At 43.6% G+C, this 18,099-nt stretch overlaps 1 protein-coding gene across 6 annotated transcripts in view; it reads left to right on the top strand.

The window, feature by feature from the left end:
- LOC134340008 (NACHT, LRR and PYD domains-containing protein 3-like) overlaps positions 1–17,745 on the top strand; it is a 108,327-nt gene extending 90,582 nt beyond the window's left edge. For 4 of the 6 annotated variants that reach the window (XM_063036881.1, XM_063036883.1, XM_063036884.1 and 1 more), the window contains 4 exons: positions 7,568–9,257; positions 14,282–14,368; positions 16,374–16,553; positions 16,805–17,743. In XM_063036881.1, the coding sequence (XP_062892951.1) occupies positions 7,568–9,257; positions 14,282–14,368; positions 16,374–16,553; positions 16,805–16,886 (2,039 nt within the window). In that variant the 3' untranslated portion in view covers positions 16,887–17,743. Of the gene's footprint in view, positions 1–7,567; positions 9,258–14,281; positions 14,369–16,373; positions 16,554–16,804 lie in introns of all 6 variants that reach the window. The other 2 variants (XM_063036885.1, XM_063036886.1) reach the window with 2 other exon arrangements.
- Positions 17,746–18,099: the final 354 nt, after the last annotated feature.

Below are 18,099 nucleotides of genomic sequence, written 5' to 3' on the forward strand. Positions count from 1 at the left end.
TTTCTCAGTACAGGACCTGTGTGCAATGCATACATGGACAATTTTGGTTGCGTGAATATGCAAGTCGTAATCTGAGCTTCATGGCTTGATATTTAATCCGCAAATTCGACTGCAGGGTAATATGAAACTTATTCAAAATGCACTCAGTTACCGAGTGGACATTGCAATCAACTTGCTATCCTTGAGGGGGTAAGGTCGTTGTAAACTCTCATAGCCTTTAATGCTATTAGCAATTGCATTTCCTCGACACACCAGCAAATTCCCCGCCTATCGACCGCGATTAGCTAAAACGAACGCACACTTTCTGACTGAAATCTACTTATTCTCGTTCTCTCCTGCGTCTAACACAAAAAAAAACTAATCCGACTAAAAGCACGTGAGCAACACTGCTTCTCAAAATTTCTTAAATGAAACTGATTTGCAACGAACCGAACTGATTCTCAGAGAGCTATTGAACATATATTTCTAACATGCTCTTGGTGCTTATTTTGATAAGTCAATACTGGTGCATACATGAGTTGGAAAAAAAACTGTTTACATTAGGTTCGGAATGCCATGTGCGAAAACAAACGGTCCATAATTAAATGAGAGCCACTTGTAATCGCTGCTTGTGCGCATCGGCATCCTTCTAAAAATCTCTCACTGTCATAGTCCGGATCGGAGTCCCTTTAAATGTACTTTGTTTATTTTACGATGCGAACCGTTGACTCATGTGTTTCCCTTTGGTTCCCTGTTTTTCCGTGTCCCTCGGCCTTGGTGATTGGAGGCAATTTACTCTCGTTTGAACCGGTAGTTTATAGCCTCCAGCTTTCAGCTTATCGGCGCGGGAGTGTCTGCAAAGTCATCAAACGTACGGCGTGCCGATGTAATCTGGCCGGAGCAAGCCTAGTCTCTGTCGAAACGAGTGCCAGTAATTCGTCCTTCCTCACCGGAGCAACCCTGTCCAGTTACCTCGCCGAAGCAGGCCTGCAACGTTTCCTCATCTAGGTGGGTCCGTCAATTAACCCGCCGGAGAGAATCAGGAGCCGCTGTCTACTGTTCCTGGGCCGAGTCTAGTGCTCGCCACTACCTGGAGGTTCCAAATAGCACGTCCTGGCTCCGGCGGCATCCATGTAGCACGTCCTGGCTCCGGCACCATCCAAGTAGCACGTCCAAGTCGAGTCCTGGCCCTGGCGGCTTCCAAGTTCCGAGTCAAGTCCTGGCTCTGGCGGTCTGTGATTCCTGTCCAACCCCGCTGTCTGAGTCCCTGCACTACCCCTCTCGCCTCTAGCCCTCACCTGCAGCCCTCGCCTGCACTTCGGTCCAGTTCTATCGCCGGAGCTTGACAGGTACTGTCTGGACTGCTTTCGTGTTGGTCTTGTCATGTCCTCGATTCCGTGGGGTAAGTCAGGCCGTCTTGCCGTTGCCCCGCGGGGCGTCATGCCTTGTCTTGTCTGGTCCTCGCCTCCGTGGGGTAAGTCAGGCCATCTTGCCGTTGCCTCGCGGATGGTCATGAGTCCCGGCCCCATGTCCTGTACCCAAGGAGGGTCCAGCTCTCTCTTCTGTGTGTGAGCCCCGGCCCTATGTCCTGTTCTCAAGGAGGGGTCCCGAATCTGCGTTCTGTGTATTTTGTCCATGGTTCCATGTACCTGCTCTGCCGAGACCGAGGCTCCGTTTTCCAGGTTCCTCCTCTCCCTAGCCCATGTCATGTCCATACCTGGTTCTAGGGTCCGAGCCCGAGGCAAGACCCAGGTACTGGGCCCTTGCCCAGTCTCTGGCTCGGATTCCATACCCTAGCACCTTCATGTTTCCTCTAGTTCTGGGAACCGATTCCGAGTCCAAGCCCAGAGCCTTGGTCCCAGCCTAGTCGTAGTCCTTGTCGTGTTCACTATTCCTCCTTCTGCTTTGCTCTCCTGGTATCAAACAATAAACTAAATCTAATTAACCTCACATGATTTGTCTTGCATTAGGTCCACCCTTGCTCCCAATGCCCCACCATCGTGACACACACAGGCAGGTGACAGGTGATGATACTGCAGAGATTATTTACAGCGGTAGCTGCTTTTCCTTCATGTACTGTAATTCTTATTAAAAAAAAACACTTCTAGCTAGTATACCCTGTACGATTGTATACAAATTGCATTTCCATCTTCCCTTCAGAACTCCCAGAGAGTGCTAGTGGTCCTCAAGACATTCGCCGAGACTCACTTCTAGAACAGGAGCACTTCCAAGTTATTGACAAGGAACTTCACAGCAAAAACAACAATACGTATATTTTTTCTCGTCATTCTGTTGCACTGACGTTTCCAACAGGAGCAACCTAAACAGGACTTAGTGATATATTCTTTGTGTTTTTTTTCTTTTTTGTTGTTTTTTTTTTGTCCGTGAGTTTTGGCATTGGCAGTCTTGAGAAGCTAACACCACTGTCGTAATCTCATAGTGTAAAACAAAAAAAGTATTATGTTCACTGAGGCGCTTTCGATCCATTGTGAATGCATACACTAGTCAAAGTCATCTTTACCTCGCTGTTCCCATCAGAAAACCCCTTCCTTTCTGTGTCCACATATCTATCTTTCCAATTGTATTCTTGAACCTAGAGCATTTTTTTTACTTAACCAATCACATCCCTCCTCTGTCACCATTATCGCTATTTTCTCCTCCACCTCTGTTCACCGTTGCTCTTACTTGCTCCCTCTTGACTATCTCTACTCTAGCCGCGAGTACAGATCGCCTCGAAACGCAGTGTCGAATGTGAATTTCCGCCAGTGTTGCTACCCTCCCCATGAATTCCTCCAGCGTTTATTTTTTTTGCTCCAGATTAAAGAATCCAAGCTACCATTCTTTTTTCCACATCTTGCAGTTGAACAGGTAGGAATCAAAATGAGTAAAAGCATTTCATGGAATAAATCAAACATCTGATTTTTACAGAACATAGAACATAGAATAGTACAGCACAGTACAGGCCTTTCGGCCCGCAATGTTGTGCCGTCCCACAAACCCTGCATCCCATATAAGCCCCCACCTTAAATTCCTCCATATACCTGTCTAGTAGTCGCTTAAACTTCACTAGTGTATCTGCCTCCACCACTGACTCAGGCAGTGCATTCCATGCACGAACCACTCTCTGAGTAAAAAAAAACCTTCCTTTAATATCCCCTTGAAGTTCCCACCCCTTACCTTAAAGCCATGTTCTCTTGTGTTGAACAGCGGCGCCCTATGGAAGAGGCGCTGGCTATCCACTCTATCTCTTCCTCTTATTATCTTTTACACCTATATCATGTCTCCTTTCATCCCCCTTGTCTCCAAACAGTAAAGCCCTAGCTTCCTTAATCTCTGATCATAGTGCAAACTCTCTAAACCAGGCAGCATCCTGTTAAAACTCCTTTGCACCCTTTCCAATGCTTCCACATCCTTCCTATAATGAGGTGACCAGAACTGGACACAGTACTCCAAGTGCGGCCTAACCAGAGGTTTATGGAGCTGCATCATTACATTGCGACTCTTAAATTCTATCCCTCGACTTACGAAACCTAACACCCCATAAGAATTCTTAAATACTCTATCCACCTGTGAGGCAACTTTCAGGGATCTGTGGACATGTACCCCGATACCCTGTGCTCTTCCACACTACCAAGTATCCTGCCATTTACTTCAGGGGTCCCCAACCTTTTTGCACTGCGGACCGGTTTGATATTGACAATATTCTTGCGGACCGGCCGAACTAGAAGGTGGGGGTTGGGGGGTGCGGTGTTAGGGTTGCCATCGGACAAGAATAGCAGTCAAATACGTTGCGTTTTTCCACAAAAGACTACAATGACCGTGAAGTCTTGCGCAGCTACCAGTGCGAATGCGTATCCTGCGCACGCGTATCCTGTGCACACGTGCGCCTGCCGATCTTTTCCCCTGCAAATTGTTTTTGTCGATTCCGTTTGGGGGGGGGGGTGGTAGCGGTGTGGGCTGGTGGTGTTAATCACGAGCGGAATATTGGTGATAAGTGGCTATACGCTCAATTTCGTTTCAAACAGGGTTTATCTAACGAATTCAATTTTAAACGCATGGCCCAAATTTTCCTCTCATGAATGCTGTGATAAGTCAATTATCAGGGGAGGACACGGGAGCTTGAAGTAACTGTTGAACGAACTTCCAGTAGAAGTGGCAGAAACAGGTTCCATATTATCATTTAAAGAAAAATTGGATAGGTATATGGATAAGAAAGGTATGGAGGGTTATGGGCTGAGTGCAGCTCGGTGGGACTAGGTGAGAGTAGCGGTCTGCACGGACTAGAAGGGCAGAGATCGCCTGTTTCCGTGCTGTAATTGTTATATGGTTATATAAGTCCCTTACATGTCAATAGCATCATAACATTTTAAGTAACGTTTGGATATTAAACACACAGCGCATATTTTCCCCCTTTTGAACAGATAAAATTCTTGCAACACACCAATATCGCTGAATCAGTGGGAGCCCTGGGCTTGTTTCCTTGCAACAAGACTGCCCCGTCGAGGGGTGATGGGAGACAGCTATACTCGAAGGGGGTTCCTTATGTCCCGTCTATTCCTCAATTTAGTTTTCGTTGCATTCATTGCAGAAAACACCACTTCGCAGAAATATGTTGGAAGCAACTTTTTCGGTGCTTTTGTGGCTATCTCAGGATATTCAGCTTTGAAGCAACACACATCAAAGTTGCTGGTGAACGCAGCAGGCCAAGCAGCATCTCTAGAATGTGGTGCAGTCGACGTTTCAGGCCGAGGCCCTTCGTCCGGTAGCGCATGCTTTGCGGCCGGTTACCGGTCCGCGGCTCGGTGGTTGGGGACCGCTGATTTACTTTGTAGTCTGCCTTGGAGTTTGTCCTTCCAATGTTTACCACCTCAGACTTCTCCGGGTTGAACTCCATCTGCCGCTTTTCAGCCCAATTCTGCATCCTATCAATGTGTCTCTGCAATCTTTGACAATCCCCTACACTATCTACAACACCACCAACCTTTGTGTCGTCTGCAACCTTGCCAACCCACCCATCTACCCCAACGTCCAGGTCGTTAATAAAAATCACGAAAAGTAGAGGTCCAAGAACAGATCCTTGGTGGACACCACTAGTCAGAATCCTCCAATATGAATGTATTCACTCCACCACAACCGTTTGCCTTCTGCAAGCAAGCTAATTCTGAATCCAGCTGGCCAAACTTCCCTGGATCCTATGCCTTCTCACTTTCTGAGTAAACCTACCGTGTGGAACCTTGTCAAATGCCTTCCTAAAATCCATATAGATCACATCCACTGCTCCACCCCCATATATACGCCTGGTCACCTCCTCAAAGAACACTAGCAGGCTTGCTAGACACGATCTGCGCTTCCGAAAGCCATGGTGACTGTCCCTGATCAGACCATGATTCTCTAAATGCCCAGAGATCCTATATCTAAGAATCTTTTCCAACAACTCTCCCACCAGAGACGTAAGGCTCACTGGTCTATAATTACCCGGACTATCCCTACTACCTTTTTAATCAAGGAAATATATTCTCCTCCCTCCAATCCTCTGGTACCACTCCCGTGGACAACGAGGACATAAAGATCCGAACCAGAGGCTCAGCAATCTCTTCCCTCTCCTCCTGGAGCAGACTGGGGAATATTCCGTCAGGCCCCGGGGACTTACTGTTCCTAATGTATTTTAACAGCTTCAATCCCTCCTCTCCCTTAATATCAATATGCACCGGAACATCAACCTCACTCATGTTGTCCTCACCATCATCAAGCTCACTCTATTTGGTGAATACCGAAGAGAAGTATTCATTGAGGACCTTGCTCACTTCCACAGATTCCAGGCACATCTCCACACCTTTATCTCTAATCTGTCCTACCTTTACTCCTGTCATTTTTTTTTTTCTTCACATAATTGAAGTATTCCTTGGGGTTTTCATTTACCCAATTCGCCAACGCCTTCTCATGCCCCCTTCTTGCTTTTCTCAACCCCTTCCTAAGTTCCTTTCCTGCTTCCTCTATGCCTCAATAGACCCATCTGAACCCTGCTTCCTAAACCTCATGTATGCTGCCTTCTTCCATCTGAGTTGATTCTCCACCTCGCTTGTCAGCCATGCTTCCTTCACCCTACCATTCTTTATCTTCCTGACCGCGACAAATTTATCCTTAACATCCTGCACGAGATCTCTAAACATCGACCACATGTCCATAGTACGTTTCCCTGCAAAAACATCATCCCAATTCACACCCACAGGTCCTAGCCTTATAGCCTCATAATTTGTCCTTGCCCAATTAAAATGTTTCCTGTCCTCTCTGATTCTATCCTTTTCCATTATAATGCTAAAGGCCAGGGAACGCTGGTCACTGTCCCCCAGATGCTCACCCACGTTGACATCTGTGACTGTGACAGGAATCCGTCCAGGACACACTTAACAAACTCTGCCGCATCTAAACCAATGGAACTAATCAGGTGCCAATCTATATTAGGGAAGTTAAAGTCACCCATGATAACAACCCTGCTATTTTTGCACCTTTCCAAAATCTGCCTCCCAATCTGCTCCTCTGTATCTGTACTGCTACCAGGGTGCCTATAGAATACCCCCGATAGAGTAACTGCTCCCTTCCTGTTCCTGACCTCTACCCATACTGACTCAAAAGAGGATCCTGCTACATTGCCCACCTTTTCTGTAGCTGTAATAGTACCCCTGACCCGTTATGCCACCCATCCTCCCCTTTTTCCACCCTCTCTATCCCCTTTAAAGCACTGAAATCCAGGAATATTGAGAATCCATTCCTGCCCTGGTGCCAACCAAGTCTCTGTAATGGCCACTACATCATAATTCCACGTATGTACCCAAGATATCAGTTTATCGCCTTTGGTCCTGATGCTTCTTGCATTGAGGTACACACAGCTCTGTCCTTCTACCTTACTGTTTTTACACCGTTTATTCTACTTCTCTTTCCTCAAAGACTCTCTATATGTTAGATCTGGCTTTACTCCATGAACTTCTTTCACTGCTCTATCGCTCTGCGTCCCATCCCCCTTGAAAATTAATTTAAACCCTCCCGAACCATGCCAGCGAACCTACCTGCAGGGATGTTGCTCCCCCTCGAATTCAGCTACAAACCATCCAATCTGTACAGGTCCCATATTCCTCAGAAGAGATCCCAATGATCCAAAAGTCCAAAACCCTGCTCCCTGCACCAACTCCTCAGCCACGCATTCAAATACCATTTCCTCTAATTCTTACCATTACTGTCACTATGTTTTGCCAACCATAAGCACTGAAGTTCAAACCCCAATGAAAAAGGTTTTCTCTGTGATGTCACATATCCCCGTCACTTACATCAAGTCAAAACTATTTCATAACGAGCAGCGAGGTATTTTGAATAACATTCGAATTAAACACACATGCAATGTTTCATATGACCCTTTTCCTGACTATCCGGTATACTGACAGCGAACTGCAACACGTTCGCGACGAAATTTAGAATGTGTTGTTGATTTTATTCCTTCTCGTGGGTTCCAGATATTTAGTTGAAATATTGCATATTTTCTGTTGAACGGAAACCGAATAATTGATTTTCTTTTTCTCTTGGTTCCATATTGAAGATGTTGAACAGTTGCACAAGTGTTTTCTCCGAGAACAGAGCAAGCTTTGGAAAGGCACAGAGAATGAAGGAAGCGTATTGGCTGAGACACGAAATTTCGATGATATCTACACTGACTTGTGCGTTATTGCCACGTCCCGGGAGCGGTTGTTTATTGAACACGATATGATGCAGGAGGAAAACAACAATCAAGACATTCAAATTGATTTCCATCAATTGTTTAGAAGTGGCAACTCCTTAACAGACAATACGTCTATGACTGTGGTATGCGGGGCTGCTGGAACTGGGAAAAGCACCATGATACAGAAAATTATCCACGACTGGTCCACGGGGACTATGTACAAACAATTTAAGTTTATCTTGCATTTCCCGCTTCGGCAATTAAATGCAATCAAATGCAAAACGAATTTAAACACGTTGATCCTTGACGCTTATCCTCACTTCAAAAGTAATCTCGAACATCTATGGAGTGAAACCAATAATCTATTGTTCATACTTGACGATTTCGATCAATTTGCGGGAATCGGTTATTATCAGGACGAGGTGAAGAAAGGGAACCCACAGCAAAAGTGCTTGGAACCACAATCTGTTTGCTTAGTGTCCGATATTGTACATTCCCTCTTGCAGGGAGACTTGCTGAAGGGATGCTCGTTGCTGATCACAACCCGGCCGTGGAACCTCGAGACTCTGCACGAGGCACCGATAGATGCAACATTCCAAATCATTGGGTGCACCACTGATCAAGCAAAACAATATTTTAATCGTTATTTTCGAGATGGGTTTCAAGGGGAAAATGTAATCAAACTCATTGAGAAGAGTGAGATATTGCGCAGGATGTGCCGTAACCCTTTATTCTGCTCGGCCCTTTGCTCTTCACTGAAGTCACAACAAATTCAAGGAGAGAGGACAACGTGCGCCATGTACAACTCTCGGGTTTTCTTCGCCTTCTTTGCACTGCTTCTGGACCGGTCCGGTTATAATGTGAAATTCTCCCGAAATAGCCTCCGTACAATCGGCGAATTAGCCTATAAATCGATTGGTCATAAAAAGAATTCGTTTGAATCCGACAAATTAAGTGATTTGAATTTCTTTCTTCCCAATTTTGCCTCGACATTTATAATTCAAGTTCAAGACAACGATATGACTGCTTCTGTTTATAAATTTACGCACTCCTTTATTCGGGACTTTATTGCTGCAGTTAGTAAACGGCTGCATACAAAGGGAATTGAATTGCAAAGAATATTAAACGATACGCTCACGTTCACCGACGACAGATGGGTTATATTTTCACGTTTTCTTGTCGGCCTTTGTTCAGAGGAATCAAGTGATCTTCTAGAGGGGCTACTGGGCAAATGTATTTCTGATGTATCCCGGTGCATCTCCGATTGGTTGTCAGAAACGATCAAAAGTCGCATCGGGAATCTAGAGGGAAAGTTTACCCAGAACACTTTCTTAAACATTCTACACTGTTTATCTGAATTTGGAGACATACAACTAACCAAGAATGCACTGACAATGATACCGGCAATAAAGCTGAATCAATGCCTTCTCAGACATTCCGACTGCACGGTGATATCCACCACATTATCCTGCTCTGAAACTGTTACAGAAATGGATCTCAGTTCATGCCGTTTACAACTAGAAGTAATCCAACAACTGGAACCCGTTCTTCACAAATGTGAAATTCTCAGGTAATTCACCAGACTTTGTAAATGTATTTATTTAGTGGTACAGCAAGGAACAGGTTCGTCCGCCCGAACGAAACTCGTTGTCCGACAGACCATGCATTTAGCAACAGTCTAATCGCAGGACAATTTGCGATGACGAGGTAATCGACTAACCGGTCGATCCTCGGACACAGGATCCTTGCAGACGGTACCGGAATTGAACTACCAACTCTCATCACCCCTACTCTACCATTACAGACAAAAGCAGATATTTAATTTTAAAAAGAAGTAAAATTTCTAGGAGAAAAAAACACATGCGCTGTGTATTAAGTCAATGTCTCGCAATCTGCTTTCTTTTCATTTTATCAGGAAAAGGGATATTAATCGCTAATGTATTGTTAGTTGAGTTTACGTATGATAAATATATAAGCATTCAAGTCGTGCATCAAAGGAGAACAATGTTTAGAATGCATTTATATCTTTCATTTTGTATGGGCCGATTTGAGAAGGTTAGTGTATTTCAGCACCATCTGACCACCAGCGATTTCCATGCACATCTCTGGAGTTGCAGAGAATAGTACAAAAACAAAGAGTAAAAAAAAACAACCAGTTAGTGCCAGTTCTGTTGGTGAAAACACCTTATTAATGTGAGAGGTCAGGGAAAGATGGTTAGACTGGGTCCAGATGACAGGACGGTGACAGTAACTCAAGTATGCAGAGGTGCGCTGAAAGGTACCTCTGAACACAAAGCAGGTCGAACCTTGAAGTGGATGAGCTGCAACAGCAGACAACACGGTGTTCCACTGCTGTACTTAACATAGTGGCACTGGGTGTATGTGTGAGTATCTTCCAGTGTAATCTGCAGAGGCAAAAAGTAAAATTTCAATATCTGTCTTCTTTTGCTCTCATGCCTATTTTATGGTCTTTCCAAGTCTCTATCAAACAATTACATATCACGTTATGATTTCTCTCTCAGCCTACATGCATTTTACACAGCTATGGTATTCCAATTTCTCATTTGAATGAAGCAATTCTATAGTCGTGGACAATTACTCAATACATGATAGTGAGCAACTTTCCATTGCTGTTTCCTTTTGTTGTCCAAATTGGGAGTGTTGAGTTACGTGGAAACGCCAGACAAACTCAGGCATTATTCATCGTAGGAACAGTTACGAAGGAGTATCGATAAAAAAAAAACTGTGAGATATACAGCGAGGGTGAATGCACACATTATGTTCCTTGGAAGAAGAAACTAAAAACGACATGGCATCGATATAAAGCGAGAAGGAAAATATTTAAAAGTATCTCAGGTTGTTGAGTATATAGAAAGAGCTTCAAAGAGATGGGCTTGGAGTAAGTAACAGCAGCAATTAAAAATGCTTATGTCAGTTCGCGGATAAGTATGTACAGATTGCATGGTCCAGGCGCGGGAGAATGGTACGAAATTGCATGACATCCTGGTATGAGAGGGAAAGCAACCAGAAGTCGTGATGCATGTAGGGACCAACGACATAGGCAGGAAGAGGGATGAGGTCCTGAATTGTGTTTCGGGAACTAGGCAGAAGACTGAAGAACAGGACTTCAAGGGTGGCGTTCTCAGGTTTGCTGCCAGTGCTACGTGACAGTGATGCTAAGAATTGGAGGAGATGGCAGTTGAATGCGTGGCTGAGGTAAGTTGGTGCAGCGGGCAGGGTTTTGGATGCTTGGATCATTGGGATCTCTTCTGGGGAAGGTGGGACCTGTACAGATTGGATGGATTGCAACTGAATTCGAGGAGGAGCAATATCCTTGCAGGTAGGCTTGCTGGCATGGTTCGGGAGTATGTAAAATAATTTGCAAGGGGGATGGGAGCCAGAGCGATAGAGCAGTGAAAGAAGAGCATGGAGTAAAGCCAGATCTAACATAAAGAGAGGCATTGAGGAAAGAGAGTCAGAATAAACGGTGTAAAGACAGTAAGGTAGAAGGGCTGAAGTGTGTAATGCAGCAGGATCCTCTATTCAGTCAGTATGGGTGAAAGTCAGGAACAAGAAGGGAGCAGTTACTCTATTGGGAGTATTCTATAGGCCCCCTGGTAGCAGCACAGATACATAAGAGAAGATTGGGAGGCATATTTTGGAAAAGTGCAAAAATAACAGGGTTGTTATCATGGGTGACTTTAACTTCCCTAATATTGATTGGCACCTGATTAGTTCCAAGGGTTTAAATGGGGCAGAGTTTGTTAAGTGTTCTAAGACGGATTCCTGTCATAGTATGTGAACAGGCCGACCAGGGGGAATACCATACTAGATCTAGTACTTGGTAATGAACCGGGTCAGGTCACAGATCTCTCAGTGGGTGAACATCTGGGTGACAGTGACCACCGCTCCCTAGCCTTTAGCATTATCATGGAAAATGATAGAATCAGAGAGGACAGCATTTTTTTTTTTAGTTGGGAAGGGCATATTATGAGGCTATAGGGCTAGAACTTGCGGGTGTGAATTGGGATGACTTTTTTGCAGGGAAATGTACTATGGACATGTGATCGCTGTTCAGAGATCTCTTGCAGGATGTTAGGGATAAATTTGTCCCGGTGAGGAAGATAAAGAATGGTAGGGTGAAAGAACCATGGGTGACCAGTGAGGTGGAAAATCTAGTCAGGTGGAAGAAGGCAGCATAAATGAGGGTTAGGAAGCAAGGATCAGATGGGTCTGTTGAGGAATATAGGGAAGCAAGAAAGCAGCTTAAGAAGGGGCTGAGAAGAGCAAGAAGGGGGCATGAGAAGGCCTTGGCGAGTAGGGTAAAGGAAAATCCCCAAGGCATTCTTCAATTATGTGAAGAAAAAAAGGATGACAGGAGTGAAGGTAGGACCGATTAGAGATAAGGGTGGGAAAATGTGTCTGGAGGCTGTGGAAGTGAGCGAGGTCCTCAATGAATACTTATCTTCGGTATTCACCAATGAGAGGGAACTTGATGATGGTAAGGACAATATGAGTGAGGTTGATGTTCTGGAGCATGTTGATATTAAAGGAGAGGAGTTGTTGGAGTTGTTAATATACATTTGGACGGATAAGGCCCCGGGGCCTGACGGAATATTCCACAGGCTGTTCCACGATGCGAGGGAAGAGATTCCTGAGGCTATAGCTAGGATCGTTATGTCCTCGTTGTCCACGGGAATGGTACCTGAGGATTGGACGGAGGCGAATGTTGTCTCCTTGTTCAAAAAAGTTGGTAGGATTAGTCCGGGTAATTATAGACCAGTGAGCCTTACGTCTGTGATGGGGAAGCTGTTGGAAAAGATTCTTAGAGATAGGATCTCTGGGCATTTAGAGAATCATGGTCTGATCAGGGACAGTCAGCATGGTTTTGTGAAGGGCAGATCGTGTCTAACAAGCCTGAGTACTTTGAGGATGTGACCAGGCATATAGATGTGGGTATTGTAGTAGATGTGATCTATATGGATTTTAATAAGGCATTTTACAAGGTTCCACACGGTAGGCTTATTCAGAAAGTCAGAAGGCATGGTATCGAGGGAAGCTTGGCCAGGTGGATTCAGAATTGGCTTGCCTGCAGAGGGCAGAGTGTCGTGGTGGAGGGAGTACATTCAGTTTGGAAGATTGTGACTGGTGCTGTCCCACAAGGATCTGTTCTGGGACCACTACTTTTCGTGATTTTCATTAACGACCTGCATGTGGGGGTAGAAGGGTGGGTTGGCAAGTTTACAGACTACACAAAGGTTGGTGGTGTTGTAGATAGTGTAGAGGATTGTCGAAGATTGCAGAGAGACATTGATAGGATGCAGAAGTGGGTTGAGAAGTGGCAGATGGAGTTCATCCCGGAGAAGTGTGAGATGGTACAGTTTGGAAGGACAAACTCCAAGGCAGACTACAAAGTAAATGGCAGGAGCCTTGGTAGTGTGGAGGAGCAGAGGGATCTGGGTATACACGTCCACAGATCGCTGAAAGTTGCCTCACAGGTGGATAGGGTAGCTAAGAAAGCTATGGGGTGTTAGCTTTCGTAAGTCGAGGGATAGAGTTTAAGAGTCGCGATGTAATTATGCAGCTCTATAAAACTCTGGTTAGACCACACTTGGAATACTGTGTCCAGTTCCGGTCGAATCACTATATGAAGGAGGTGGAAGCATTGGGAAGGGTACGGAGGAGACTTACCAGAATGCTGCCTGGTTTAGAGAGTATGCATTATGATCAGAGATTAAGGGACCTAGGACTTTACTCTTTGGAGAGTAGGAGGATTAGAAGAGACATGACAGAGGTGTGCAAGACAATAAGAGGGATAGATAGAGTGGATAGACAGCACATCTTCCCCAGGGCACCGCTGCTCAATACCAGAAGACATGGCTTTAAGGTAAGTGGTGGGAAGTTCACGGGGGATATAAGAGGAAGGCTTTTTACTCAGAGAGTGGTTGGTGCGTGGAATGCACTGCCTGAGTCAATGGTGGAGGGAGATACACTAGTGAAGTTTAAGAGACTACTAGACAGGTATATGGAGGAATTTAAGGTGGGGGCTTATACGGGATTGAGGATCGGTACAGCATTGTGGGCCGAAGGGCCTGTACTGTGCTGTACTATTCTATGTTCTATATGTATGAAATTAGATGAACACCATGTTGAGCAGGGGCTAATTGAGGCTGAAAGGTTACAATAATGCATAACCTCATATCATTCTGATTTGCTCTCTGTAACTCAGTATTTCAGACTAAATTAATTTGGGATGCAAAACTCCGCTATCGGCACCAACTCTCTTCTCCTCGTAGAATAATATTGGATCGAGAGCAAGCTTACTAACTTTGAAAAGTACCTTGTTTCAGAAACATCTGTACAGTAAAATTAATTAAATACTTTATGTTTCATTTGCATTTTACAACCAAAATTACAAAATTTATTAATTGAGCTGCAAAACATCTTCCTAGCTTTATTTACATAGGCAATGAATCAGAAAATCACCAGAAACAAAATCATTGCTTTCTGTATCATTGCGAGAAACAAGTCGAATACGACGACTAATTGTGATAATCTCTGTTGCATCCTCCGCCCTCGATTCTGCACGTTTAGACTCAATGGCAATGACCTGCGAGATGCTGGAGTGAAGTTTCTTTCTGAAGTTCTGAAGAAAAGTGATTGCAGAGTACAAAGACTGGAGTGAGTATACATCAGGGTATTACTCTGTAGCAGTCAGCTGCTGTTTAACAATTGTGCTCCTGCGTTTAGATATACAAATACAATCAATATACTGCCTAAACTGTGAGTTATCCATACCATAATAGCCAGACTTGGATCCGTTAACACCTATCCGTGTGTGTGTGTGCATCTGTGTGAGAGAGAGGGAGAGTGTGTGTGTGTCTATGCGCACGCGCGTATGTTTGTCCATGTGTGTGCGTTTGCAATTGTCTTTCTATCGTTTTATATCAAGAGTCGTTTGTGTTTGTATGCTTTCTTCCGCCTCTCTTTCTATTCTCGTGTAGTGTGTGTCGGTGCGTTGTTCTGAGAGGCTCTGATGTGTATGGCTATGGTTGCAATGTGTGTGTATGTGTGTGTGCGCGTGCACGTCTATGTTTTATTGATGTGTGTGTGTGTGTGTGTGTGTGTGTGTGTGTGTGTGTGTGTGTGTCAGAGAGAGAGAGATTGCGTGTGCCTATCAATATGCTGTACCTACATTATTTATTTTTATTTGTGTGGAAGCATAAATTGGGTGTGCGAGTGGATGGTTGGGCGTCTGTGAGTGAAAGGATGTGTCTCTGTGTATGTGTGTGTTTTTATTAGTGGCCGATATTATCACTTTGACGGTGCTTGTGTGTGTGTGTGTGTGTGTGTGTGTGTGTGTGTGTGTGTGGTGAAAGTTAGTAGAGACTAAAAAGACAGAGGATGAGAAGATTAAACAGGGATGTAGTAGAAATGTGATACAAGACATGGGACTGATACCAGAGACCTGTCAGTCGATGAATAGCGACAGATTAATGGATGGTCCGCCGGAATATGTGTTACTGGTAGTGAGGGTGTGACATTCCATTGATGTGACTTAAACTACACAACTAGAGTCACATGTGACCTGTGCGTTATCTACAGTAAGCCCTTAACCTCGTTGTAGCGGAAAGATATGAATTTGTATTCTTAAGGAGATGCTATTGCCTCCGAACTTTAGTTATGTGATTAAAAGTTTTGCCAGTGGCAGGTATTCAAACAAGTTGAGATTAACACTCAAAACTGATTAATCTCAAATGGAAATATTGTTTCAAAAAGAATAAAACACACTCTGTAGTTGACAAAGGAAGACGAGAACGTGCTAAACTTAAAAAGTAGAATATATCAAGTCTGGTGGTAGGACAGAGTACTGGACGGGCAGTTTTTAGGGTTTACCAACAATAGACTAAACGTCTGATGAGAGGGCAGGAAAATCAAAGTCAACATAGCTGTAACATCAGAAAAAGTAGTAAGAGTAAGAATTTCTCTGGATACGTAATGCGGAAAAATGCACCTCACGTGTGTGAGCGAAATTTAGAGAGCGATGATGTTAATACCAAATAAACATGGAATAGTAGAAGTTCAGGTTCCGAGTAAATTTATTACCACATGATAACTTTTTTTTTCATTTGTCTCTTGCCTGTATTCACAGTAAAACAAGGAAATTCAATAGAATCAATGAAAAACCACAGGTAAACAAAGATTGACAAACAAGGAATGTGCAAAGAAAGACAAGTTGCAAACCAAAAGAAAAAAAAAGCACACACACAAACTCGACATCGCCTTTCCATCTGTTTTCTCCTTGGTGGGCAGTACAAAGATACCAAAGATAGCAAGTGAGCAGATTTCTACAGCAGAGAGGAATCTTTTAAAAACCTAATCAGTTAATCCAAATGTTCACGTGCCGAAAGGAAGACATAGTTCAGTAAACCCAAGGTTTGTACCTTAGGGTTGTGAACAAAGTGGGAGCGAGGATGATAGATCCATTATTTTAACTCTTCATTCAGAACTCGCTTAATTCCCGGAAGCTACCGGACACATGGCACAGGGGAGAGATTGGTACCATGATGGATCACTTATAATCGTGCTCAATAGCGAGCCGGCTTGAGGGCCCAAGCAGTAGCTTCCGTTCGGCAAGGTAAGACTCTGTGTCAATGCTTAATCCAATATTTCACTTGTATTGCAGGCTGAAATCCAACAAGCTCACAGATGATTGTCTGGAAGATTTGTTCTCCACGCTCGCTAGAAATCGGTCACTGACGGAGCTGGACCTGAGCAATTCCACACAGCAAGAGGAGGAGGCCAACCGATTCACCACTGACATACTGCAGAATGTTATACAGAACAGCGATCTGAAGCAAATCAGGTGCGTTACGCTTTATTCTTTACTTCTTTTTCTTTTCAATCTCATGGTCGGTGAAAAGAAAGATTTTCTTGTTTTATATATAACGTTCTATAAAATTAATACTTTCCTAACTCACGAAACAATAATTCGTTATTGTATAAATTCGTGCTGCTAAATATGTATTTGATACTAAACGAAACAATGCCTCTGGATATGGGTCAGGGAATTCTACTTGTAGGCATTTGTTAATTAGGTTTCTATGTTCTTTTCAGACTGATACGCTCTCGAGATTTTGAACAAAATAGTTCAAAGGATGAAACTGCATTGAATGTTTTAACTGTAATCACAGAATGAAGGACAGATTATCAGCCTGGTAAACGGGGGTGTAAGGAACAAAGTACCGATTTCCACACAAATTTGTATGATTTATTAGTGAACACAAGATGTTCTGCAGATGCTGGAAATCCAAAACAAAAAAAAGGCAAAATATGGAAGGAATGCACAAGTCAGGCGGAAACTTTGAAGGGAAATAAAGAGTCGACTTTTCATGCCACAGCCTTTTTTGGGACTAAACAAGAACGGGGGAAGAACCCAGCGAAATGTAATCTAATAGGAAATTCAGGAGCGTCTTCATAATCTAGTAAATGAAAAGATTGGCAACATTCAAGATAATCAACAAATGGAAACAAAACACTGAAATAACGTCGACAACAACGGAAAATAACACAGTTCAAAAGATCCAAACTACCGTCCGCTATGGTTACTGATCCCAACCCTACACGATGAGGAGCAGGTTGTGGCTTATTTTTCAATGTGCGTGTATTCAAAACTTATCGATCCAATCCTGATATAGTAATGTAACAAACTTTCCTGCTGTCAAATTATTCCCGCACATCGTAAGGTAACAACCTTGACTGCTATCATAATGTTTCCGGATATTTTTCTAACTCTGGCTGAGAATATCTTGCAAAATTCTGATGAAATTATACCGTGGATGCAAATAATAAAACTAGGTGACATGTAAGCAACTCACCAATTAAAATGACAATGCATTGTTCAGGTTACTTTATGGTGTCACGAACTATATTACCTCATTTTACTGAAAGTTGCATTATCTACGGTTGTGTTTGGTGACGAGATGGCTTATTCCCTATGTTTATACCGAAATAACAAAACCTTAATATAGGTAATTTGCAAATGTTGTGAAAGATTTGGAGATTACTCGGTTCAGTGCTTCTTCCACATACGATATAGGTATGCAATTATTTAGAAAGAGAACGAATGTGTGAAGAGAGTTTCCTGATTTCATTTTTTAGTTCGAAACGAATGAATAACCTACGTGCTCAGTCATTCATGACCCTGCACAAGTGATTGTCACATGCTCACTAATTTTGGATATATCATTTCACCTGTATCGGGAGGGCATATTATTGACTCTGCGCGAGTAACATGAGCGCAAATCTTTCCATACGAAAGCTAAAAAGGCAACCAACTGATTTATCTTATTTTCGGAAACAGCTGTTAACATGTGTAGCGGACTTCAACGTATGGCGATTAATTCTGATAT

This window comes from Mobula hypostoma, chromosome 31 (genome assembly GCF_963921235.1).
Source record: "Mobula hypostoma chromosome 31, sMobHyp1.1, whole genome shotgun sequence".
Taxonomy (NCBI): Eukaryota; Metazoa; Chordata; class Chondrichthyes; order Myliobatiformes; family Myliobatidae; genus Mobula; species Mobula hypostoma.